Source organism: Pristis pectinata, chromosome 22 (assembly GCF_009764475.1).
Source record: "Pristis pectinata isolate sPriPec2 chromosome 22, sPriPec2.1.pri, whole genome shotgun sequence".
Classification (NCBI taxonomy): domain Eukaryota; kingdom Metazoa; phylum Chordata; class Chondrichthyes; order Rhinopristiformes; family Pristidae; genus Pristis; species Pristis pectinata.
Window position 1 is genome coordinate 814,629 of NC_067426.1, and position 26,562 is coordinate 841,190.

At 49.0% G+C, this 26,562-nt stretch overlaps 1 protein-coding gene across 1 annotated transcript in view; it reads right to left on the reverse strand.

Annotated features, from left to right (window-relative positions):
• Positions 1-7,114, reverse strand: part of LOC127581878 (tumor necrosis factor alpha-induced protein 3-like) — a 42,302-nt gene extending 35,188 nt beyond the window's left edge. The window contains exons 1-4 of the mRNA XM_052036705.1: positions 6,878-7,114; positions 6,220-6,606; positions 5,290-5,797; positions 2,340-2,530 (exon numbers count right to left, since the gene is read on the reverse strand). Coding sequence (XP_051892665.1) covers positions 2,340-2,530; positions 5,290-5,797; positions 6,220-6,606; positions 6,878-7,114 — 1,323 coding nt within the window. The remainder of the gene's footprint in view (positions 1-2,339; positions 2,531-5,289; positions 5,798-6,219; positions 6,607-6,877) is intronic.
• Positions 7,115-26,562: the final 19,448 nt, after the last annotated feature.

Consider the following 26,562-nt stretch of genomic DNA (forward strand, 5'->3'; position numbering starts at 1 on the left):
GGGCTGAGGTCTGACCAGCGGACAGAGCGGAGGCTAAAAAATAACCTCAATGCAACTAATACCCGATTACTCCCGGTGCCACACAACAGTGTGTGTAAAACTAGGGGTGTAAGGAGGACAGATGTATGGCTTGAGCTGTAACACAGGAGAACGGCTTCACATTCATGGTCACTGGGATCATTCAAACGGGACGAGAACTGGACCTGTGTCACCATGGGATGTTCACCAGTAGGGTGGGGAAGGTTCCAACTGAATAGGCAGGGAGATGGGCTCCAGAAAATAGGACTAAGGTGCATAAAAGGAGTGAGCCTTGGTGAATATTCTGACAGGGAGCAGTGCCAGAATGGGGAGGATGGGACTGGGGAATACCAGGGCATGGTTGGAATGCATGTAGCTAAACATGTCAAGTTGGTGAATCTTGAGCAGACGTGGCCAAAGCAGAAATATGGCAGGGACTGGTGGCTTAATGTTCACTTGTAAGGTGTTCGGAGAAAAGTGAGGGGAGAAGGGAAGTTGGGGTGACAGTGCTGATTAGGCAAGATATTGCAGATCAGGAACAGGGTGCTGTTGAAGGGATGAGGAAAGAATCCATTTAGTTAGAGCTGAGAAACAACATCGGCATGATCACACCGCTATAAGCTATCAGATGGTGAGAGGGAGATAGTGGAACAAATCTGCAGGAAACTTACAGCAATGAGCAAGGGCTGTAGAGTGGTGATACTGGGGGATACGTGTATCAAGGGCTGTAGGGTGGTGGTACTGGGGGATACATGTGTCAAGGGCTGTAGGGTGGTGATACTGGGGGATACATGTATCAAGGGCTGTAGGGTGGTGGTACTGGGGGGGGTTAAATGTATCAAGGGCTGTAGAATGGTGATACTGGGAGATATATGTATCAATTGGTATCACATTAAAGGGGAGGGGCAAGGAGTTCTGAAGTGTCCAGAGGTTCTTAGCCCAATTATAAAGGAGGTATTACTGGATCAGTTACTGAGGGATGAGGTGCACCAGTTGTCAGCAGGTCACACAAGAGATTCTGCAGATGCTGGAATCTGGAGCAACACACACAAAACGTGCGAGAGGAACTCAGCAGGTCAGGCAGCATCTATGGAGAGAAATAAACAGTCGACATTTTGGGTCAAGACCCTTTATCAGGACTGGAAAGGAAGAGGGCAAAAGTCAAAAGAAGGTTGGGGGAGAGGAAGGAGCTCACGTAGGAGGTCACTGGGGTAAGTATGATCGTCATATCCCAAGCTTTGATTGGAAAGGCGAAAGGGAAGGAACAACTTGGAGGAGGACTAACTGCCACGGGATGGAGATTCTCAGACCAGGGGAAAATAGAACCAAAAATTGACAGGAATTCTGTGAGGAACAATGATGAGTCTTTTGGGAGAAGATGTTTGGGGGACAGGCTGTGTCCTTTCCCACCAATATCAGGGTTTCTAGTATGATAAGGAAGGTGATGAAACAAAGTTGTGTGAGCAGTTGGTTAGTAAGGCCATAGAAAGATAAAGCAACAGAGCTTATTTCTAAAGCAACAGAACTGAAGAAGTAGGGAAGTTTTGCTGAACCTGATTGAACCATGGGTCGGCCACACCGAGTTTCCGTGGTCACCCTGTTATGGAAAGGAGATGGAGGCACTGGGAGGGCACAGAGACTTGTCAGGATGATACCAGACTGGCCAGAATTTAGGGGCATTGACCCTTTAGTTCAGGGAACATAGAACAGTACAGCACAGGAACAGGCCCTTTGGCTCACCATGTCTGTGCCGAACATGATGCCAAATTAAAGTAATCCCATCTGCCGGCACATGGTCCAAATCCTTCAATTCCCTGTCTGCTTATGTGCCTGTTAAACATTGCATCTGCTTCCACCACCCGGCAGCGTGTTTCAGCCCGGCAGCGTGTTTCAGCCACCTACAACTCGCTGTGTCAAATAAACTTGCTTGCAAATCTCCTTAAAACATTCCCTGTCTCACCTTAAACCTACGTCATCTGGTGTTTGACATTTTCATCCTGGGAGAAGGACTCTGACTGCCTAGGGACTCATGCTAGGATACAGCACTTGCTTTCCCGATAGCTGTTACTGACACTGGCTCTGAATGGTGAGGCTGAAGACTCACCACCTTTCCCCTCCCACCTCCGGGATAACTCTTGTGTTTCCAAATTTCAGACTTAATGCAGTTTCTCATAAAAGCCAGATAAAAATCAAACTAAGCACTTGTGATCCTTTCTTTAAAACCATGTGCGATGGTCAAATACCATTTGGTGTTCAGCATTACATCCCTGGTTTTAATGTCCATTAAACTCACCAAGTGAATGAAACACTTTGCACCTTACCTCAGACTGAGGAAGCGGGGTTGGATCAGGAAGTCCTTGCACTCTTTGGTATTCTGTCTGTAGCCTGAGTTTGAAGGTTACGTTGTGGGCATTGACCAGAGCCTCGTGGAAGGTTTTCTGTAGCACACGATCTGTGTCTTGGACACCCCACATATAAAGAGAGACAGAATGCAGTAGGTTGTTCCCTTCTCCTGCCCAAGAACAAGGGTGTTAATAAACAATAAACAGAAGAGAACCCTTAACTAGTCACTTGTACAAGACGGGATCGTCCAGTGACTTATCACTTTTCTCTTTTACCTTTGTAGTAAATGGTCTTTGTTGTTGATGACAACTCTGCGCCCTGAAGTTGGACCCAGCAGGAGAACACAACGTGTTTGACTGGAGCCAAAATCTACTTCCCAATCTACCACCGTACTTAGAAAGAACGAACAAGTGCTTTGAAATGGCTCCTGAGCTAAGTTCAGGCCAATGTAAGGTATTGAAGGAATATTGATTAAAACAAAATTCAGTGCATACCTCTTAAATAAAGAATCTCACCCCATCCCAAGGCATGGTACAGGAGCAACTGAAAGCTGTTCCACCCACCGTCCATTCTACCACTTCACAGAATCAGGTTTAAGGAAAGAAAACTTTTTATAGGTGAGATAGCATTTGCAGAAGAAATGAAAATGCAAAGAACCTGCCTCCTCAGATCAGCACTTTGATCTGGGGACTGTATATTGCACACAGACTGCTTGATGGTATTTAGTGAGAGTTGCCTTCACTTTCGTGCTTAAGTAACTCATGTCAGGCAACTGAAAGTATATCAGGAATTCGGCAACGGTTCCTAACAGCTCAAATTATTAACTCCTCAAATAAAAATGGATCAAATCTTTAATTCAATCAAAACAGAAAGTTCCGGAAACACTCAGCAGGTCAGACAGCATCTGTGAAAAGAGGAACAGTCAATGTTTTGGGTCAGTCACCTGTCGTCAGAACTCAGACTTTGTCAGAACTTTTTCTCTTTCCACAGCTGCTGCCTAACTTGCTGAGTTTTTCCGGCTTTTTCTGGTTTTGTTTCAGATTTCCAGCATCTGCAGTTTTGTCTTATTTTCAGATCTTTGCTTCAGTTCTCTGGATGGTCGCTGCATCTTCAATTCACATCAGTTTGGGGTTTGAAAATCTCTGTCACCCATCACAATAAACATAACTGGTTGTTTCTGTCATTGGTTCATTTTAGTTACAACGTCTGTTAAAGAAATAAACTGAAGGCCTAGAACAGGAGCAGCTGGTGCACTGGGCCCATTGGGTGAGGTGAAAAAAACTCAGCCAGGGAATCTTTGAAGGCAAAAGGCTACAGATCTGGATGTAGGTTTAAAACCGCTTTGGTCACAGATGATACTTCACAGAGGTGCGGTATGTGGCAGGTAATAAGATGGCCACCGCAACACTAGGTAGAAACATACTCATGATCTACTCAAGGATTGCAAAACATTTCTCATCTTCCTCAGCAATTACAATATGAGGAAGATGGTGCACAAATGGCAATAATTAGAAAATATCATATCTCATTGAATCTACATCTTTTATGGGCAAACACTTGCTGTGAAATGGTTCCTCAGCATTGCCTTCATGAAATATTTATTCTTTCCTGTTACTCCCAGGAAGTGGTGGATAATTAGTGAGGGAAACCCCCTGAGGAAATTACCTGATGTGTTGGATCCCCTTCCAATTAATGACAGCTCAACGCCCCTCTGACATTTCACCCTCTCTGGATTACTCTCTCTAGCTGTGTGAGTAACAGAACTGCCTTATTGTTGCATATTCCCACACAACAGTTGTGGAACTTTGGGGATGATGAGCCCTTATGTAAAGATGACTCTCATGGATCATCTTGTATCTGCGACTGATTATTCTGTGTTGAGACTGAAATGATTACAGACTGGGCGCAGTCTGATCTCACCCCCCTTTCCCCTATCAGCTGTCTCCGGCTCAATAGTGAGGGGGTGCTGCCAGCTCTGGAGATGCCGATGTTCACTTGAGGAGACATCACTTCAGTGAGATTAACTCATGCCGAATAGTTCCTGCAAGACGGCAGAACAAAATCCCTGACTCCTCTGTGTGCAAAAATGCCTCAACCTCTGAAAGTTATCTACATAAAATATTGACTAATGAATAATTCTGTTCTAGGTTCACAGTCGGACGAGCATCTATTGCCTTAAGCAGTTGCCACACTAACTGAAAAACCACAACACTGCAGATGCTGGAAACCTGAAACGGAAAATGTTGGGAATAGCAGGGGAGACTGTGGTGGGAAAAAGGGGGCGAATATTTCAGGTCAAGGACCCTTCATCAGAACTCTGCCCTGGAACGTTAACTGTTCCCTATTCACAGGGGCCGGCTGATCCGCTGAGTGTTTTCAGCATTGTCTGGTACTCAGTAATTCTCACGGCGCTGTCAGAGTGTGGTAGCCCAACACCTGGGAGATGATGTTCCTATTTTATGCAGATACTTCCTGAGGGGGAGGAATCTTCACACACACGTCCTCCCAGGAACCAGTGGATCAGTGACTCTGGGCTGCAGCCTGCCATGCAGATGTCACTGCACAGAATTCGACTGTTCCAACAACCATCCGTGGAACAAAGAGGGGGCTGGAGAGAGTCACTCCCGGGAGAGGGCTCCAAGATCCGGGACACTGCCTGATTTTTTACCCAACTATGTATCTGCCTTTCCCCCAAATCCTTCACACCCGCGGGAACAAAGACTGTGGCCACAGGTAGTAAAGTTACCCCCCCCCCCCCCGTGTCTAATGTTCCGTCTCCGGGCCCCAGACCCTTGGTGTGGCTCGGTGCAGCGGGACTGTGAGATGGTTGAAATTCGCCCCCCGGCTTACTCGGAGCTCCTGTGAAACGGGCGCCTGGCGGGAGCCGCCGAGCGGGAGCGGTTTCCGCTGCGAGGACAGTTTGCTTACCAGAGACCCTGAGCGGGTGCTGCATGCGGAGCTCCGGGCACCAGTTGAGGGTCCTGGCGGCGTGCAGGGCTCGTCTCAGCGCCGCGTCCAGCAGCGCCCGCTCCAACGCGCTGCGCAGCGGGGCCGGGTAGGGCTTGGTGCTGGGCAGCTGCAGGGTGTGGGTGTGCAGCTTCCTGCAGGTGGTGCAGGGAGAGCCGGCCGATCTGCCGGCTTCACCACATCGTCCGCGATCACAGCCCGCAGCCGCGCCGCTTTCCCCAAGTTGCTGTCCGACAGATTTGCGGGAGTTCCATGCCGGCTGTCCGCTCCCGCAGCCGGGGTCCTCCCGCAGTGGGTCCCGCAGCCGGGGTCCTCCCGCAGCCGGGGTCCTCCGCAGTGGGTCCCGCAGCCGGGGTTCCTCCCGCAGCCGGGGTCCTCCCGCAGTGGGTCCCGCAGCCGGGGTCCTCCCGCAGTGGGTCCCGCAGCCGGGGTCCTCCCGCAGCGGTTCCCGCTCCGAGCGGCCGCTGCTCTAGCTGCCTCTGGCTTCAGCCGCCGTCCGCCGCTGCCTTAGAGATGGTCTTCGGGACTTTCCAGTCGGCGGAGAGCGTTAACCCTTCCGTCTCCGCTCCCCGCCCGACCCGACCCGACCCGACCCGACCCGACCCGCGGCGGGGGTGTGGGGAGTGCGGAGTGCCCTCAGACCCTCCCCTCCCGCTGTTCTGGCGGATTCATGGCGAGGAGCTGCGCCGAGGCGCGGCACCGGGTGCGGAACCGGGACAGCTGGAGCTTGGGGAGGGGAGGAGAGTGAGGGGAGGGGAGGAGAGTGAGGGAAGGGGAGGGAGAGGAGAGGAAAGGGGGAGGGGGAGGGACGAAGACAGGGGAGGAAGAGGAGGGGGAGGGGAGGAAGTGGGGGGGGGGGGGGGGGTTCGCCAGGACCTAGGAAGCACCGACCTGACGGGGAAAGGACGGAGTCAGTCGGCCGTGAACAGAGCCGCTCTGCAGGCAGCGGTGGCTGACGATGGAGTCATCCCCGGGCTCCGCATCTTGGGACCCCGCTCGGCTCGGCGGGGACGTGCGGAGAGGCTCAGGGATCCAACCCAACACATCACAGCCGGACGTCAGTCCCCACCCCCGGGGCACCGACGTCCCCCATCCCCGGGGTATCGACCACCCCCGGGGCATGTGAAACAGTGTCAGCCATCCGCAGGGAGGATTGGAAGAGGCAGTTCCCGCAATTCTGCGGGCCCGCTGTGTCACTCGGTCTCTGATACTTTCACATTCGAGTTTATTTTGGCTAATCTCCCTGTTGAGTGACAGACGCACCTGTGACAGACACACCTGTGGGATGTGTTCACAAAATCCAAGCGGACTGGGACACCCTTTGGGTTGGCGAAAGCCAGAGGGGGGACAACCACAGAGTAATCATCAAGTCAGCAATCAGTTTCTGAAAAGTTTCTATCGGAAAGTCAGACCTTGGATCTGGCCCATCGGATGAAAGTCTGGACCCGAAAGGTCGACTGTCCATCTCCCCCCCCCCCCCCCCCCCCCCCCCACAGATGCTGCCCGACCCGCTGAGATCCTCCAGCAGATTGTTCTTTTGCTCCTTCGCCGTGTAGATACGGCGGAGGCCGGACGGTCGCATTCCCGGTGTCCACCGACAGAATTCATTCAACGATGGATTCAGCGGCTGGTCGGTGGCAGAGGGGCAGAGGGCTGACGCCGTGCTCAGCCCGACCGCCGGTGGAAGCGGAGACATTGCAAACACCACAACCCATTCGGCGGTGGAACTAACTGGGCCACCCGCCGAAAGAGGCAGGCGGGAGCGCCGGGCCGAATGGCCTGTCATTGCCAGCATTCTATAACACGACAGGTCCATACAGCCGGTCTTTAGAAGCTGGCTTCAAACTGAGAGGTTTTGTATTGCAGGAACCTCCCAGATAGAACCTCCGCCCGAGAACTCCTCACATCACCACGGGGGGAGGTGGACTTCATTCCCCGAATACATCTTCTGGACATCAGGGGAGGGGCTGCACTGTCCGCTTGTAGCCCCAACATTTCAGTTTTGTTCCAACTCTATTTATTAAGCCTCCCACCGACATTCGCGATGTTTTCCCGCTGTCCCTCCGTCGATCAGCGAGAGAAGACACATCAGCGGTGTTGTGACTGGATGATCAGCAACTGGGGCCTACATCTGTCCCAGACCCAGTGCAGCCAGTGCCACATCTGTCCTAGACCCAGTGCAGCCAGTACATCTGTTCCAGACCCAGTGCAGCCAGTACCACATCTGTCCTAGACCCAGTGCAGCCAGTACATCTGTCCTGGACCCAGTGCAGCCAGTACCACATCTCTCCTAGACCCAGTGCAGCCAGTGCCACACCTGTCCCAGACCCAGTGCAGACAGTACCACATGTGTCCTGGACCCAGTGCATCCAGTACCACATCTGTTCCAGGCCCAGTGCAGCCAGTACCACATCTGTCCTGGACCCAGTGCATCCAGTACCACATCTCTCCTAGACCCAGTGCAGCCAGTGCCACACCTGTCCCAGACCCAGTGCAGACAGTACCACATCTGTCCTGGACCCAGTGCAGCCAGTACCACATGTCCTAGACTCAGTGCAGCCAGTACCACATTTGACCCAGGCCCAGTGCAGCCTGTACCACATCTGTCTTAGACCCAGTGCAGCCAGTACCACATCTGTCCCAGGCCCAGTTCAGCCAGTACCACATCTGTCCTAGACTCAGTGCAGCCAGTGCCACACCTGCCCCAGATCCAGTGTTGCCAGTGCCACGCATCCCAGACCCAATCCAGCCAGTACCACATCTGTCCCTGACCAAGTGCAGCCATAGAACAGAGAACAGTACAACACAGTGCAGACCCTTCGGCCCACCGTGCTGTGCCAACCTAAATGAACCTACTCCATGATGAAACTAACCCTTCCCTCCTACACTTAATTTTTCTTACATCCATGTGCCTATCTAAGAGACTTTTAAATGTCCCTATTGTATCAGCCTCTACCACCACACCCGGAAGTGTGTTCCAGGCACCCACCACTCTCTGTGTAAAAAACATACCTCTGACAGCTCCCCTAAATTTTCCTCCACTCATCTTAAACAGATGTCCTCTGGTAATGGCCACTGTCACCCTGGGAATGGTACTGGCTGTCCACTCTACTTATGCCGCTCATAATCTTATATACCTCTATCAAGTTGCCTCTCATCCTGCATCGCTCCAAAGAGAAAAGCCCTAGCTCGCTCAACCTTTCCTCATTAGACATGCTCTTCAATCCAGGCAGCATCCTGGTAAATCTCCTCTGCACCCTCTCCAATGCCTCCACATCCTTCCTATAATGAAGTGACCAGAATTGAACACAATGCTCCAAGTGTGGTGTAACCAGAGTTTTATAGAGCTACAACATTACCTCGCGGCTCTTGAACTCAATCCCCCGACTGATGAAGACCAGCACACCATATGCCTTCTTAACAACCCCATCAACTTGTGTCAGACTTGTCTCAGACCCAGTACCACCAGTGCCACACATCCCAGACCCAGTTCAGCCAGTGCCACACCTGTCCCAAACACAGTGCAGCCAGTGCCACATCTGCCCTAGGCCCAGTGTAACCAGTGCCACATCTGCCCTAGACTGCAGCCAGTGCCACATCTGCCTAAGACCCAATGTAGCCAATGCCACCCCTGTCCCAGACGCAGTGCAGCCTGTGCCACATCTGCCACAGACCCAGTGCAGCCAGTAGCACATCTGGTATTGGTATTGGTTTATTATTGTCACTTGTACCAAGGTACAGTGAAAAACTTGTCTTGCATACTGATTGTACAGGTCAATTCATTTCACAGTGCAGTTACATTGAGTTAGTACAGAGTGCATTGATGTAGTGCAGGTAAAAACAATAAGAGTACAGAGTAAAGTGTCACAGCTACAGAGAAAGTGCAGTGCAATAAGGTGCAAGGTCACAACAAGGTAGATCGTGAGGTCATAGTCCATCTCATTGTATAAGGGAACAGTTCAATAGTCTTATCACAGTGGGGTAGAAGCTGTCCTTAAGTCTGGTGGTCTGTGCCCTCAGGCACCTGTATCTTCTACCCGATGGAAGAGGAGAGAAGAGAGAATGACCCCGGTGGGTGGGGTCTTTGATTATGCTGGCTGCTTCACCAAGACAGCGAGAGGTAAAGATAGAGTCCAAGGAGAGGAGGCTGGTGTCCGTGATGCACTGGGCTGTGTCCACAACTCTCTGCAGCTTCTTGCGGTCCTGGGCAGAGCAGTTGCCATACCAAGCCGTGATACATCCAGATAGGATGCTTTCTATGGTGCATCAGTAAAAGTTGGTGAGAGTCAAAGGGGACAAACCAAATTTCTTTAGCCTCCTGAGGAAGTAGAGGCACTGGTGAGCTTTCTTGGCTGTGGCATCTATGTGATTTGACCAGGACAGGCTGTTGGTGATGTTCACTCCCAGGAACTTGAAGCTCTCAACCCTCTCGACCTCAGCACCATTGATGGAGACAGGTGCATGTACACCGCCCCCTTTCCTGAAGTCAATGACCAGCTCTTTTGTTTTGTTGACATTGAGGGAAAGGTTGTTGTCCTGACACCATTCCACTAAGCTCTCTATCTCCTTCCTGTACCCCGACTCATCACTGTTTGAGATACGGCCTACAACGGTGGTATCATCTGCAAACTTGTAGATGGAGTTAGAGCAGAATCTGGCCACACAATCATGAGTGTATAGGGAGTAGAGTAGAGGGCTGAGGATGCAGCCTTGTGGGGCACCAGTGTTGAGAATAACCGTGCCGGAGGTATTGCTGCATATCCTCACTGATTGCGGTCTGTTGGTTAGAAAGTCCAGGGTCCAGTTACAGAGGGAGGTGTTGAGTCCTAGGTCTCGGAGCTTGGTGACAAGCTTGCTTGGGATTATTGTATTGAAGGCAGAGCTGTAGTCAATAAACAAAAGTCTAATGTAGGTGTCTTTACTGTCCAGATGCTCCAGAGCTGAGTGTAGGCCCAGGGAGATGGCATCTGCTGTAGACTTGTTTCGGTGATAGGCGAATTGCAGTGGGTCAAGATTGTCTGGGAGGCTGGAGTTGATGCGTGCCATGACCAACCTCTCAAAGCACTTCATGATGGTGGATGTCAGAGCCACTGGTTGGTCGTCATTGAGGCATGTTACCTTGCTTTTCTTGGGTACCGGGATGATAGTGGTCTTCTTAAAACAGGTGGGAACCAGAGATTGAAGGAGGGAGAGGTTAAGTACGTCTGCAAATACTTCTGCCAGCTGATCAGCACAAGATCTAAGCACACAGCCAGGAACACCATCTGGGCCAGGCGCTTTCCTCGTGTTCACTCTCCGGAAGACTGATCTTTCGTCCTCCACTGTGATCACAGGTTCAGCTGCATTGGAGGCTGTCAGGGTGGATGGTGACAATCCACTTCCCTTCTGTTCAAGATGTGCGTAGAATGCGTTAAGTTCATCAGGAAGGGATGCGCTGTTGTTTAGCTATGCAAGCCTGGACTTTGTCTTGTAGCCTGTTATGGCATGTAAGCCCTGCCGTAACTGGCGGCTGGTCAGGGACTCTATTTTGAGTCGGTATAGCCTCTTGGCATCCCTGATAGCTTTCTGAAGGTCATACCTCGATTTCTTGTACAGATCAGGATCACCAGATTTGTGTGCAGCAGTCTCACCTTCAGTAGGGAGTGGATCTCCCAGTTCATCCATGGTTTCCTGTTTTGGGAACACCGTATTGTCTCTTTTGGTACACAGTCCTCCACACACTTGCTGATAAAGTCTGTGATGGTGGTGGCATACTCATCTAGGCTCGCAGCTGAGTCTTTGAACATGGACAAGTCCACTGTCTCAGAGCAGTCACATAGGAGCTCATCTGCTTCCTCAGACCAGCACTGCACGACTCTCTGTACCGGATCTGCCCCAGACCCAGTGTGACTCTGGCTCCAAGCACAGCGCCACCTCCAACTCTGCCAGCGCTACCCCAAGCATTTCACCTTCTCAGTCCTGGGAACCCCCTCAGAGTAGATGTGCTGGAGAAATGATCACAGAGCAGCCTCGGCTGATGCACAGTGCTTCACATCTGGACGCCAGCAGAATATCTCCACTCTGATCCCGTTCCTGTAAACCATGTCCGGGGCCTCCTCTTCTCTCCCTCCTTCCACCTTCCGTCCTTTCCACACTTCCCTCTCACCATCCTCCACTTCCCCAGTATTTCTCCCTCCCAATTTCTTTGCCCCCTTTTATCTTGACCTTTCTGGTCCCTCCCACCATCTCTTCCCCCCCCCCATTTTCTTCTCCATCCATGGTAACTCTCTCCGCTTCTCGCCCTCTGCTCCCCTCCCCCATTGCCCACCCTCCCCTCTCCCTTCCCTGTCCCTCTCTCTCTAGCCCTCCCCTTTCCAACTTTCCCTTCCCCTCCTCCTCCCTCTCTCCAATTCCCCTCCTCCTCTCCTTCCCTTTACCCCCTCCCCTTCCCCTCCCCTCCCTCCCTCCCCTTCCCCCACTCCCCTCCCTCCCCTTCCCCCACTCCCCTCCCTCTCCCTCCCTCTCCCTCTCCGATCTCTCCCTCCCCTCCCTCTCCCAATCTCTTCCTCCCCTCCCTCCTCCCCTTCCCTTCCCCCTCCTTCTCCATCCCCCCTCTCCTCCCCCTCCCTCCCCTCCCTCCCCTTCCCCTCCCCCCCCACTCCCCTTCCCCCTCGGTTCCCCCGTCCCCTTCTCTCTCCCTCCCCTGATCTCTCCCTCTCACTGGGGCACTTCCTCTTTCACCGGCTGGAAATCCCCGGCTCCCGGACACATTTTCGGGGTGTGTCCCAGTAACAAGTGGGGGTTTTCCACTGTGGCCGACCTCAGCCGGGCCGGAAGCTGCCAGTGATGAGGTTATTTGTTGAGCAAAGACTGACGGCGCCGAGGTTCCCAATCTTCAGCTGCAGGTTTTTTTTGTAACCTGAAGGAGTGAGACAGCTGTTCACACCCTGAGCTGCTTCCTCACCCAGGACTGTGACCTGTTCTACAGAAACAAGAGCATGATTTCCCCTGTTTTCTGCTGAAGATGGTGCGGGAACAGACGGAAATGTTCCGTGGGTGTGGACTGCACCGGTCTGACGTGAGGTGACCAAGGGACAGGGTCCCCGGGTAGGAGGCTCTCTGGTTAGCGCCGGGTGTGGACAGTCTGTGCGCATTCCTCCCCTGGGGAATCCAGCGATGGTCAAAGTGAAGGAAAAAGGCTTAAAGTCAGAGTCGAGTTTATTGTCATTTGCACAAGTCCATGTGTGCACAGGTGCAATGAAAAACTTACAGCAGCGTCACAGGCACAGAGCATCAGACAAGCAGCATTCACAAGAAAAACAAATTAATCATACACAATTTTACAAGAAAGAACACAATTAGAATAGAAGATCAAAGTCCATTTTAGTGCTCAGTGATCAACCCTGGTCACAGTGTTGTTGTACTGAGGCAGTGATTAGGGTTGTGCCCGTTGGTTCAAGAACCAAATGGTTGAAGGGAAGTAGCTGTTACTGAACCTGGTGGTGTGGGGACTTCAGGCTTCTGTACCTCCTGCCTGATGGGAGCTGCGAGAAGACGGCACGGCCCGGATGGTGGGGATCCTTGATGATGGATGATGCCTTCCTGAGGCAGCGCCTCCTGTAGATACTGCCGATGGTGGGAAGGGATGTGCCAATGATGTATTGGGCTGAGTCCACTACTGTCTGCAGCTTCTTACATTCCTGTGCATTCGAATTGCCGTACCAGACCGTGATGCAACCAGTCAGGATACTTTCCACAGCACATCCGTAGAAGTTTGTTGGAGTGTTTAGTGACAAGGCAAACCTCCTCAACCTCCTAAGAAAGTAAAGACGCTAGCACGCCTTCCTTGTGATCGCATCTGTGTGCTGGGCGCAGGACAGTTCATTCGATACGTTAATGCCCAGGAATTTAAAGCTGCTGACCCTCCCCACTGCCCATCCCCCAATGTGGACTGGCGCATATTCACCCTCCTTCCCCTTCCTGAAGTCAACAATCAGCTCTTTAGTTTTACTGATGTTGAGCGAGAGGTTGTTGTTGCAGAACCACTCACCCAGGTGTCCTATCTCGCTCCTGTACGCTGACTCATCACCACCTGTGATTCATCCAACAACAGTGGTGTTGTTGGTGAATTTGTATATGGCGTTGGAGCTGTGCTTAATCATACAGTCACGTGTGTATAGAGAACAGAGCAGGGGGTGAGGGATGGATGGTATAGTAGTGGTCCAGAGTTTTGGGTCCTCTAGTGTTGCAGGTGGAGACTTCTTTAAGCTGCCTGATTAAAGTCTTGCACCAGGATGTGACAGGTGTTGGGGAATGCCATGTCGTTCTTGTTGATTACAGCACTTCGTTCCTCAATGCTTAGCCCGTGCAACTGCTGATTACCCAGGATGGGGAGCAAACACAAATAAAGCTAGCATCTCATTTAACTGTTTGGAAAGAGATGAAAACCCACAAATGCTGCATATCTGAAATAAAAACAGAAGATGCTGGGAACAGCATGTCCAGCAGCATCTGCAGGAAGAGGAGATGCTGGGAACAACAAATGTCCAGCAGCATCTGCAGGAAGAGGAGATGCTGGGAACAGCATGTCCAGCAGCATCTGTGGGAAGAGGAGATGCTGGGAACAGCATGTCCAGCACCATCTGTGGGAAGAGGAGATGCTGGGAACAGCATGTCCAGCACCATCTGTGGGAAGAGGAGATGCTGGGAACAACAAATGTCCAGCAGCATCTGGGGGAAGAGGAGATGCTGGGAACAACAAATGTCCAGGTCCATCCAGTGTGGCCGCTGTTCCCAGGGACAAATTGACTGAACATAGAACATGGAACAGCACAGGCTGCTGCTGGAGGGTCACTGTCCTGAGGAAGGACACCCCTTGGTCTGTCCAGGACGTGCTGGTCTTCCAGTACAAGGAGCTGCTCCCATCCCAGGGCTGTGGACTGGCTGCCCCTCAGGTCCAGAACATGCAGAGGGAGGCTGCTGCCACACCGTCTCCCTGGGGCCAGGTCCCCTCTTCCCCCACTGCACACCGAGGGGCTGGGCTTGTGGCAACACCTCTGGACATGTTGAAGAAAAATTGACGTCATGCTGAGATAAGTAAACGGACCTTCTTTTCTGTCAGATCCCACCACCTGCAGCCTTTTGTCACCTCCACCTATCATCTGCTAGCCTCTGTCACTACTTCAACTCTTGCCTCCCCCACCCACCTATCACCCACACCCTCCCAACCCTCATGTGGATCTGCCTGTCACTTGCCAGCTCTTGCTCCACCCCTTTCCCTCCGTCTTTTTAAACTGGCTATCTCCCTTCTCTCTCCCAGTTCTGTTGAAAGGTCTTTGATGTTAACTCAGTTTCTCTGCACAGATGGAGACAAAGGAGACCGGAATCTGGAGCAAAAAAATAGAAACTGCTGGATGAACTCAGCGAGTCAGGCAGCATCTGTGGAGGTAAATGGACAGTCCAGATGAAGGGTCTCCACCCAAAACGTTGACTGTCCATCCCTCCACAGATGCTGCCTGACCTGCTGAGTTCCTCCAGCATCTTGTTTTTGCTCCAGGTTCCAGCGTCTGCAGTCTCCCGTGTCTCCTCGGTAAACGGAATGCTTTGTTTTGTACTGAGAATGGTGACATCATCACCTACCTGTAATATGTTACCATTTTTCATGAATGAAGTAGATTTTTTGGGCAGACGGGCACTGCTGCAGAAGAGCCAGCAGTACCTTCCTCTGTGGAGCAGCACAAATACTGGGATCCTGCCATGCTTCCTTCCATTCTCTCACCCCAATTGGCCACAGCATACTTCTCCTGTGGAGAATGTGAAGAGTGGAGCAAAGATCAGTGAGATAGTCTCATCTTCTAGTACAGCTCCCACAGAACTCAATCCACAGCACTTTCCCACTTCATCTTAAAGGTTAAATATTCTTGAAAAAAATGCTGCTGTTTCTGTTGAGGACGAACAGTTTCCTTACATTAGATTCCTGTAAAATGAAAAGCTGTTTAAACATTTGTTCATTGACATTGCTGGAAATGGACTTGAATGGCTTCACACTCCCCTGAGAAGCACTGGAGTATTGATATGGGCACTGATGCACTGAGGTGGAAACTCGAGGAGCAGTTTGGGAATAATGACCTTCTGTCTACTGTTAGTCTGGCCCTGGATTTCACCATCGACACAACCGGTGCATTCACTGAAACAACCTGAGCTGAATCCCAGCGGAACCTTCAACAGCAAACACATACCTGGAAATCTAACAGTGGTTATAAGGTCATCCCTAATGCCACTGAGGCAGACGGATTTTGGTAACTAAGCAAAGCTGAGGAAATTTATACTTGTTGTTGTGAGGAATCCTTAGTTAAAAGAGCCACAATTATTCTGCATTTAACTTTGTTCTCCAATGGGCACTGATCTCTCAGGGGAGGGAGTCCTTTATATTGGAACAGGCTGGTTACGAGGAAACTTTAGGAACTACTGGCTGCTGAATTCCATTTCAATGAAACTCTGGGATATAAATAAGGAATGCCTGATGCCTCGTCTGGTGGGCCCCAGCAGTTAATGCCTCAAATAACCATTTTATTGTTTCCCTTAGGCAAACAATGAGTAACATCTCCACTGCCCCAAACCAACACAGGCCTGGCGACTGTACAGAGACAATACATTATAAACAGGTTAATACTTCCATGATCAAAACAAAGTCTTCCTGACCAGATGCCGTGGCACTTGTCAGCATCCGAAGACATGCCCCAGAGGGTTCTGAGGGTGTGGCTGGAGGTTCATGGGTGGGGTCTCAGGATAAGGGTCAGACATTGGTGTAAGGAGGATGCTCTTCTGTTCTCGACCACACCATCTCCCAACAAGTACTCTGTGAGTAGAGACAGGTTAGAGGCTGCAGCTGACATTAAACTCTCTGTCACCATCTCTGTCTCTGTGCCCACGCTGGCAGCTGTTAGCTGTTGCATGGTTCCAAAGAAACATCTACCATTACAATCACTCTTTCTATGTAGAGAAAGTGACGAACAATTATTACACAGAAAGATCCCATAAACACTTCTCCAGGGTGGTTCTGCTACTCATGACTTTTAGATGCACACAAGAGCGCTAACCATACCGTTAACGTTGGCACTGGTTGTTCTGACGACAGAAAGAAATAAGAAAATACCAAGTGCCACGGACAGTGAAGCAACTCACCACAGATATTTATTTCAAACTGATTTCAATCCAATCCCGAGACTGAACTCTGAGACATCTCCTGTCATTGATTCCATGGACTGTGCAGCCACCTTCTCTGCTGTTACAGTTTCATGATTATCACGGATTTGTTCAAACCTCTGTTATATTGGGGATTGAGTACAAAGTGCTGTAACTCTACAGTGGTTTGACGAGACTGCACTGGGAGTGTTGTATACCGTTCTAGTCTCCTTGTTAGGGAAGGATATGTTGTAACTTGGAACAAACCACACAGCAACCAGAGGTGTAACAGGAATTTATTCAGCACAACAAACAAATATTCAGGACGAGACCTGGGGGAATCTCTCAGAAGAGATTTCACTTACAGGAGTTGGGACTTAGAGCGGGAGAATTGAAAAGAGGTAAGTCAGCTAATTGTTAGTTAATAGGCAATTGGCTAATTAGCTAATTATCAGCAACCAATAAAAAGAAGCTAGGCTCAAGCAGAGAGGTTATTTTGGAGAGGGGCTGCTGTCTAGTCAAAGTGCTGCTGGTTGGCTAAGTGTGGGCTTTGGTGAATATTGGGCTTCAGTGAGGAGGGTGAGCAGCACTAAGGTGTGGTAGGTTTTTTTCTCTTTATTTTCCCTCAAAGTTTTTTAGTCATGGCAGGTGAACTCAGACCTGTGTCATGCTCCTCCTGTGCAATGTGGGAACTCGGGGAGGCTGCCAGTTTCCCTGATGACTACTTGTGCAGGAAGTGTGTCTGGCTGCAACTCCTGACAGACTGCATGACGGCACTGGAGCTGTGCATGGATTCACTTTGGAGCACTGCAATGCTGACGATGTTGTGGATAGCACGTTTAGTGAGTTGGTCACACTGCAGTTTAAAGGCTGAGGGAACGATGGGGAATGGGTGACCAACAGACAGAGCAGTAGCAGGAAGGTAGTGCAGGGGTCCCCTGTGGTCATCTCCCTCCAAAACAGATCTACTGCCTTGGATACTGTTGGGGGAGATGGCTCATCAGGGGAAGGCAGCAGTAGCCAGGATCACGGCACCGTGAGTGGCTCTGCTGCACAGGAGGGCAGAAAAAAGTGGCAGAACTCTAGTGGTCGGGGATTCCATGGTGAGGGGAATAGACAGGAGCTTCTGTGGCTGCAAACGGGACTCCCGGTTGTGTGTTGCCTCCCGAGTGCAAGGGTCAAGGATGTCTCAGAGTGGCTTCAGGGCATTCTGGAAGGGATTGCCGTGGTGCATGTAGGTACCTATGACATAGGAAAAAAGTGGGATGAGGTCTGACAAAATGAATTTAGGGAGCTAGGAGAGATTTAAAAAGTAGGACCTCAAAGGTAATGATCTCAGGATTATGATATGTGCTGTGTGCTTGTCAGAGTAGGAACAGCAGCACAGTTAGGATGAACATGTGGCTTGAGCAGTGGTGCAGGAGGGAGGGTTTCTAATTCCTGGGGCATTGGAACTGGTTCTGGGGGAGGTGGGACCAGTACAAATCAGACAGTCTACACCTGGGCAGGACTGGGATCAATGTTCCAGGGGATTGTTTGCTAGTGCTGTTGGGGAGGGTTTAAGCTAATATGGCAGGAGGATGGGAATCCATTGCAGAAAGACAGAGGGAAGCAAAGCAGGGACCAGAGCAAAACTTAGAAGTAAGAGTGGAGTACACAAAGGTCACTAGATTCTGAAAGGACAATGGGTGTGAGGGCACTTTATCTGAATGTCTGTAGTATTCGAAACAAGGTCAGTGAACTTGTGGCACAAATCAGTACAAAGGGGTATGATTTAGTGGCCATTACAGAAACGTGGTTGCAGGGTGGAGATGAGTGGGAATTAAATATCCAAGGGTATCAGGTAATACTGAAGGATAGGCAGGAAGGTAAGGGAGGTGGGGTAGTGTCCTTAAATTAAGATGAATGAATGAATTAAGCTGTTAGCTGGTAAGTAATGTACAGCTATGTGGACAGCTGGTGGCTATGGTAAAGCTGTGAGAGCATCTGGTCTATCACAGGTATATGGACAGCTGGGGACTAATGCACACTGCACGGGCAATTGGAATTGGTTTATTGTCACTTGTACTGAGGTACAGTGGAAAAACTTGCATACTGTTTGTATAGATCAATTCATTAAACGGTGCACTGAGGCAGTACAGGTAAAACCTAACTCGGGGCTTGTATATTCAAAATCAGATCCCCATCAAAATGTCAAATACAAACGTAAATCCAATCTGACACCAAAAACGATCAATGCTTCATCTTGGTGCTGAGCTGTGATGCTCAGTGTATAATTTCAACTTGACAAAGCTTCCTCAAGTGCAAACACCAGTGGAGAACCAGATAACACAAAGTTAAGCTGGTACATTCTAAGAGGGGGAAAAAGTTGGGATTCTGCCAGCAGTGCTCCCTGCCAACTGGGGAAGAGGAGATCATCAGACTGAGGTGCTGTTGCAAAACCATCAGCTGGGTGAAGAATGCCCTCTGACTGCTGAAGCTCACTGGCCTGCTGGTGCAGGGAACCATCACAGCCAACTGCTGCTCGCATTCCAAGGTGTGGGAGTGCTTGCTGAGGGATGCACTGGAGCGCAGAGCAGCTGTCGCAAAAGCTCTGGCCAAAGGACCACACTTCACACACCAACTGCTTGAATTGTTTGCTCAAGGAATTGTATAAAGGAAAATTGGATTACATGGTAAATAGTGACATGAATGCTCTTCATCATGTGCATTTGCAAATTTAAAGTAGTATTTTTGGGGGGAGAAAAAATCAGGCAGAATCCTAATAAATGTATTCATTGTTCCACTAACACACTGTCAGGATTACCTGCCCATAATGTTGAGATACACAAAAAAAACAACCGACAGAACAAATGAAAATGTGTGTTTGTGACAACAGATAACAAAGACAACTATGTACCTGCTTATCTTTGCTGTACCCAAGTGTGGGATTGGAAAAGCTGCAGTCATTTCTTTTTCAGTGCTGTTCCTAAGGTTGTGAATTGTTAAACAGAGCCACAAGCTGTAATTGAAGATCTGAGTTTTTAAGTGGAATTTGATAAGTTGATCTAGGATGGTGACAAAGAAAGCCACAGTGTACTTGAGTATACACTGAAGTTCTTGAGGGGCTATCTTGTAATTTGGTGCATATAACTTGTAACATGCATATTGCAAGTCTGGCGAGCAATCAGTTGGTCACTGCTACAATGAAAGCATTGCCCAGCCTGCAAACTGTGTTTCAAACGTTTCTTTGCAAAGAAACATCAGATTGACCCTAAAAATGCCCCTCTGCCCACAGTCAGCAGTGACCAGATGAAACTTGTGGTTTGAAGAAATTCCTTGCCAGGTTGAACATATCAGGTGCCAGTTGACAATCTCACCACACAACAAATAATGGATACACTGATCTCACAACTAAATGACACGTCAGCACTTTGACAGATGTGTTTTGATTTCATTCATTGGTCAGCTAACACTGAAATGGATTTGATCTACTAGGTGGAAGACAGTGCAAAGTGAACGTCAATGTCAAGTTTATTGTCATATGCACAGGTGCAATGAAAAACTTACTTGCAGCAGCATCAAAGGCACAGAGCATCGGATACATAACATTCTCAAGAAAAGCATAAATTAACAACATAAATTATGCAAGAGAGAACACAATTAGAACAAAAAAACCAGTCCATTTTAGTGCAAAGTGGTCAGTGTTGCTATACTGAGGTTGTGCCGGTTGGTTCAAGACCCGAATGGCTGAAGAGAAGTAGCTGTTCCTAAACCTGGTGGTGTGGGACTTCAGGCTTCTGTATCCCCTGCCCAATGGTAGCTGTGAGAAGATGGCATAGCCTGGATGGTGGGGATCTTTGGTAGAAAGGAACTGCTCTGCAGGGTCATAGTTCATGCAGCCAGGACAATGTTCAAGAAGGCAGTTTGGTATTTGGCATGGAACACATGCTCCCCCTAGCTGTGTTTCTAACTTTGGCTGCAACTTTCCCTTCCTTACTTCAAATGATATCTGGGGAAACGTTAGTATTCACCTGAAGTTGTGTGGCAGTTTCCAGAATTAGCAGAGCAACAGATCTTCCCCAACTCCTGCTGATGTCAAACATGACGGATCTCATTGTGACTGAGTCTGGATAAAAGGATGGAGCGTTCAGGTGAAAACTGTAGCCAGATGTACAGTGACTGTGATCAAAGCCCAGGAAAGGTGACAGCAGGTACTGCTGTACAGCAATGTACACGAGAGGTACCTGGAGTTAAGGGCATGATGCTCTGTGGAATATTAAGGGCGGGGGGGGAGTGGAAGCTGGAGTTTTTCAGAATTGATTTTTCACTGTTTGGAAATTGTAGCTATCAAAACCTTAATCCTTTCTTTCCAATTCAACAGTAAAAAATGTACACATCAGAAATGTTAGTAGAGATAAAATGGGCAGAATATATTTATGTAGTTTAAACTTGAATTCCCCACTCCTGAAGTAAACATCTACTGACATGCAAATTACCACAATTATTGAGCAAATATTACTTTTACATAATTCTACCTGCCTTGTTTGTGACTCACCTACAATCTTTTGAAGTTCATTCTGCAACTTAGGCCGAGCCCTTTAGACCAATCGATTGCGCATCTGTGATGCCCTGGTCAGAGACTATCCTGGCTGCTAGTTTATTATCCAGCTGAGACCACAATAAACTGGTTCAAGTTTGACCACGAACAAGCCCGCTCTCACCTGGTCCCACCACCATCTGCTTTCGCTTTTTCACAGATACTCTCTGTGTGTCTCTCAGCCTCTGCAACATGCAAAAGTTTTCTAACTTTTCCTAATTCTAATTAAAAGTCTTGTACCTGAAATAGTAACTCTGTCTCCCTGCATAAATGCAGCCTGGCCTGTTGTTTACAATGTCCTGTTTTTATTGCCTTTTTAAAACCTTTTTGAGCAGCACCAAGTGAAGAAGTCCAGAACATCACAAAGTTCTGAGGGATGTAACAGCACATGGGTAATGTCTCACACATCACAAGGAGAAGTATGTCTCAGGACTCAATTGCTGAGCTGACTTTGGCTCAGCTCTTTTATACAACAAATAGTGGTTCCTGTTTCTTTATTTGGCAGGTGTTATCAGTAACTAAATCCTCACAATCATCCATGGACTGGTGTGTACGTTGGGGGAGCTGTCCCACACACTGGTCAAGCAACAGCCTGACACAGTTGTCCTCACAGAATCAGACCTTCAGACGCATCTCTGCAACCATCCTGTCCTACCAGCAGGACAGACCACCCAGGGAGAGGCAGTGGTTCACAGGTGAAAGGGAGCAGCCCTGGCAGTCCTCAACATGGACTGTGGACTCCATGAAGTCTCATGGTATCAGGTGAAACATGGGTGGTGATCAGGAGGGGGTTTCCTTGCCCATTGCCCTCCATGTTGAAGCAGACTTGGAAGAAGCACCAGGAGTAGAGACACAATGTCCTCTGGGTGGGGACGTGTCCATCACCAGGAGTTGGTCGGTAGCACCACCACCGACTGAGCTGTGGCTGCTGGACTGGGTCTGTGGCAGGTAGTTGACAAACTGACCTGACCACCTCCTCACCAGTCTGTCCATGACAGCAGTGGTAGAAGTGACCACCACACAGTCCTTGTGGAGGCAAACCAATCTTCACCCTGAGGACCCCCTCCATCGTGTTGTGTGGAACTACGAATGTACCGGACGGGGCAGCTCAGAAAAGGTGCAGTGCACCATCAGCAGAAGGGAACACCAGCACAACCTGTAACCTCAAGGCCTGCTGTACCCAGGATGTTAACTGTGGGGGGCTCGGTGATGGTAATAGGATTGAAAATCAAGGATCAGTGGTTAGAATCCCTCTTGTTGGAGACGTTCATGGCACTTTTGAGGAGTGAATGTTACTTGCCACTTATCAGCCTGTGCCTGAGTGTTACTTGTTCTTGCTTCATGCAGGCATGGGCTGCTTCATTCATACAGAAGTTGTGAATGGAGTTGCATATTGTGCAATTGTTAGCAAACATCCATTCTGATCCCCATCTCTATCAGTCTTTTTCCCAGGCTAAGGGAGTCTAAAACTAGAGGACATAGACTAAAGGTGAGAGCATAAACATTTCAAAGGGACCTGAGGGGAAACTTTTGGAGTGAGCTGCAAAAGCAAGTGGTTGAGGAGGTACAATTGCAGTGTTTAAAAGACACGTGGGGAGATACGTCAATAGGGAAGGACAGGCAAATGGGACTAGCTCCGATAGACATCTTTGTCAGCATGGACGAGTAGGGCTTAAGGGCTTGTTTCCGTGCCATATATGACTATGACTTTGTGTTGGAAGGAAGGTCATTGATCTAGCAGCTGAGAAGGTTGGGCTTAGGACACTGACCTGAGGAGTTCTTGTAACAATGCTCTGGGCCACAGCAATTGATATCCAGCAAATAAAACTATCTTCCTTTGAGCAAGATATCATTTCAGCCAGTGAATTTTCACCTTGATGCTTAGTTTTACCAAGGTTCCTTGCAGACACACTTAGTCCAATGCTGCCTTGATGTCAAGGACAGTCTCAACTCTCCTCCGGAGCTCGGTTCTTTTCGACCAAGGCTGTAATAAGGTCAGGTTTCTGGATGGTGAGGATCTCGGGAGGAAACCTGATGAATCATCCACTCAGCATTTCTAGCTGGACATGGTTGTAAATGTTTCAGACTTGTCTTTAACAAGTCCAGAGCCCCACCATCACTGGGAATGGGGATGTTTTGGAGTCTGTTCTCCCATTACTTGTTTAATTATCTGCCACCACTTGCAACTCGATGTGGCCGCACTGCAGGGCTATGCTCTAATTTATTGTTTCTCAAATCACATGTCTGTTGCATGGTATTCTTGCATTTTAGCATGCATGTAGTTCTGCATGGCAGCTTCACAGGTGGGCCCTTCAGTTTTAGTTCTGTACGGCGATGGTTCATTTGTGTTATTTTGCATTCATTGAACCAGGTTTGGCTGGTTTGATACTAATGTTAGAGTGAGGGATGTGCCAGGTTACAGATGGTGGAGTACATCACTACTGCTCATGGTCCACAGCACCCCCTGCAAGCCCAGGTCTGAGCTGCTGAGTCCCTCCCATTTATCTGAGGTGCATCTATTTCACTAGCACAAAGGTTACAGTGACACAGTATAATGGAAAGTGCCCTTAGTGTTCTGTCAGAATTTATTTGACAACTGTGCTGTGAAAAATCCTGGATTGTTTTGCTATGCTAAAGATGATGAATGAATAAAAGTTACTGTAGTTTTATGAAATGAACTTGCATCCACATTTTGGTTCAGATGTTATTGAATTCAGAGGGTGAACAGCAAACTGTATGAGTTCTTATTGGGCTTTAAATGTTGTTTATACCACCTTAATGGACCAGTGAAAGATTACTGCTTTGCCCATTACCAGAAGGGGATTTCCACAAGGCAGGAAATCAAAGGTAGGGAGGGAAGAATTTGCCTTTTACCTCAGTTCCTTCTGAAGTGTTCAAGTCTTAAATGACTAAAGCTGAAATGTTGCCAAATTCTTTCTGACTGGGCCACTTTACTGATAACCCGTGGTCACAGCTGAACTCTAATAGTTGAAAATAAAATAGAATCATGGAAAAATACCTCCAGTTAATTCTCCTGTTTTCATTTTTACCATATGGGTCTGTTCATATTAATTTCAGAGTCTAATGCAATTTTTATCACTGGACCAAGAGTCCCTTCTTCAACCATTAAATATACAATTAATCTAATGGAAATGCAAACACAGGTAAGGATCTTTGAGTCCTCGTTGTCCACGGGGATGGTGCCGGAGGATTGGAGGGTGGCGAATGTTGTCCCCTTGTTCAAAAAAGGTAGTAGGGATAGTCCAGGGAATTACAGACCAGTGAGCCTTACGTCTGTGGTGGTTAAGCTGTTAGAAAGGATTCTAAGGGATAGGATCTATGAACACCTGGAGAATCATGGACTGATTAGGGACAGCCAGCATGGCTTTGTGAAGGGAAGATCTTGCCTCACAAGCCTGATAGAGTTCTTTGAGGAGGTGACGAGGAAGATTGATGAGGGTAGTGTGGTGGATGTGGTCTATATGGATTTTAGTAAGGCATTTGATAAGGTACCTCATGGCAGGCTTCTTCAGAAGGTCAGAGGCCAAGGGATCCAGGGAAGCTTGGCTGTGTGGATTAGGAATTGGCTTGCCTGTAGAAAGCAGAGGGTTGTGGTGGAAGGAGTGCCCTCGGATTGGAGGGCAGTGACTAGTGGTGTCCCGCAGCGATCGGTTCTGGGACCTCTACTTTTTGTGATATTTATAGATGACTTAGATGAGGGGGTGGAGGGCTGGGTTAGTAAGTTTGCGGATGACACTAAGATCGATGGTGTTGTGGATAGTGTGGAGGGCTGTCGGAACTTACAGAGGGATATTGATAGGATGCAGAGCTGGGCTGACAAGTGGCAAAGGGAGTTTAATCCGGAGAAGTGGGAGGTGGTACACTTTGGAAGGACAAACTCCAGGGCAGAGTACTGGGTAAATGGCAAGGTACTTGGCAGTGTAGAGGAGCAGAGGGATCTGGGGGTTCATATTCACAGTTCACTGAAAGTTGCCTCACAGGTGGATAGAGCAGTTAAGAAGGCCAATGGGATGTTAGCTTTCTTAAATCGTGGGATTGAGTTTAAGAGCCGCGAAGTGATGCTGCAGCTTTACAAAACTCTAGTTAGACCACACTTAGAGTACTGTGTTCAGTTTTGGTCGCAGCAATATAGGAAGGATGTGGAGGTGTTGGAGAGGCTGCAGAGGAGATTTACCAGGATGCTGCCTGGATTAGAGCGTATGGATTATGAGGAGAGGCTTAAGGTGCTAGGGCTTTATTCACTGGAAAGGAGGAGGAGGATGAGGGGAGACATGATAGAGGTATATAAAATATTGAGAGGAATAGATAGAGTAGACAGCCAGCGCCTCCTTCCCAGGGCACCAATACTCAAGTTGAGAGGGCATGGCTTTAAGGTTATGGGTGGGAGGTTCAGGGAAGATGTCAGGGGGAGGTTTTTCACCCAGAGAGTGATTGGGGCATGGAATGCACTACCTGGGGTGGTGGTGGAGGCAGATACATTGGACAGGTTCAAGAGTTTGTTGGATAGGCACATGGAGGAGTGTGAGATAGAGGGATATGCGGGAGGAAAGGTTTAGATAGTGTGAGGGTGGTTTGATGGACGGCACAACATGGTGGGCCGAAGGGCCTGTTTTGTGCTGTATGGTTCTATGGTTTTTAGGTCTTATCTGAGGTTGAAGTCATTCTTTGCTTGTTCAGAGGGTTTTTTGCACCAGGAATTCCTAACGGGAAGCAGTGAACTTTACACGCCCACTGGTGGCTGGGAGCTGGCATTGTGTAGGCTGGAGGCAACTAAAACAAGTCTGATCAATTGGCATCATAAGAATTAGGAGCAGGAGTAGGACATTTGCCACTTGAACCTGTTCCACCATTCATCAAGATCATGGTTAATCCTTTACCTCAGTGCCATTTTACTGCACATTCCCATCCCTAAATTCCCTTAATATCCAGAAACTTGTCCATCTGTGTTTAAGTGAACTCACTAACTGAGCCTCAACAGCCCTCCAGGGTAGAAAAGTACAAAGATTCACCACCCTCTGAGTGAAGACATTTCTTCCCAACTTCATCCCTTACCCCTTATTCTGACTGTGACCCCTGGTCCTAGACTCCTTTTCCAGGGGAAATACCTTTCTGAATGAGTTCTGTAAGAGCTTTCTGTGTTTCAGTGAGATCACCCCTCATTCTGCTAGATTCTAGAAAATATACACTTGGTCTGCTCCATACCTCCTCAGATGGTAACGGGCCACCCCTTTTGCTTTATCAAGGGGTGGACCAAGATATCATTGAGTTTACCAAACACCTCTGTCTTTGCAGGGGCTGGTGATCTGTGACATACTTGAAAGGTTCTGAGATGGTAGGGAAATGAATTAACATCAAAATTGTGAAACATGGCACTGAGGAGGTAATTTGTACCCCAGTGATGGGTGTGTTAGGAATAGGTAAAATATTTGACATTTTAAACCTCTGTCACTATAAACAGGGTGGGGGTAGCC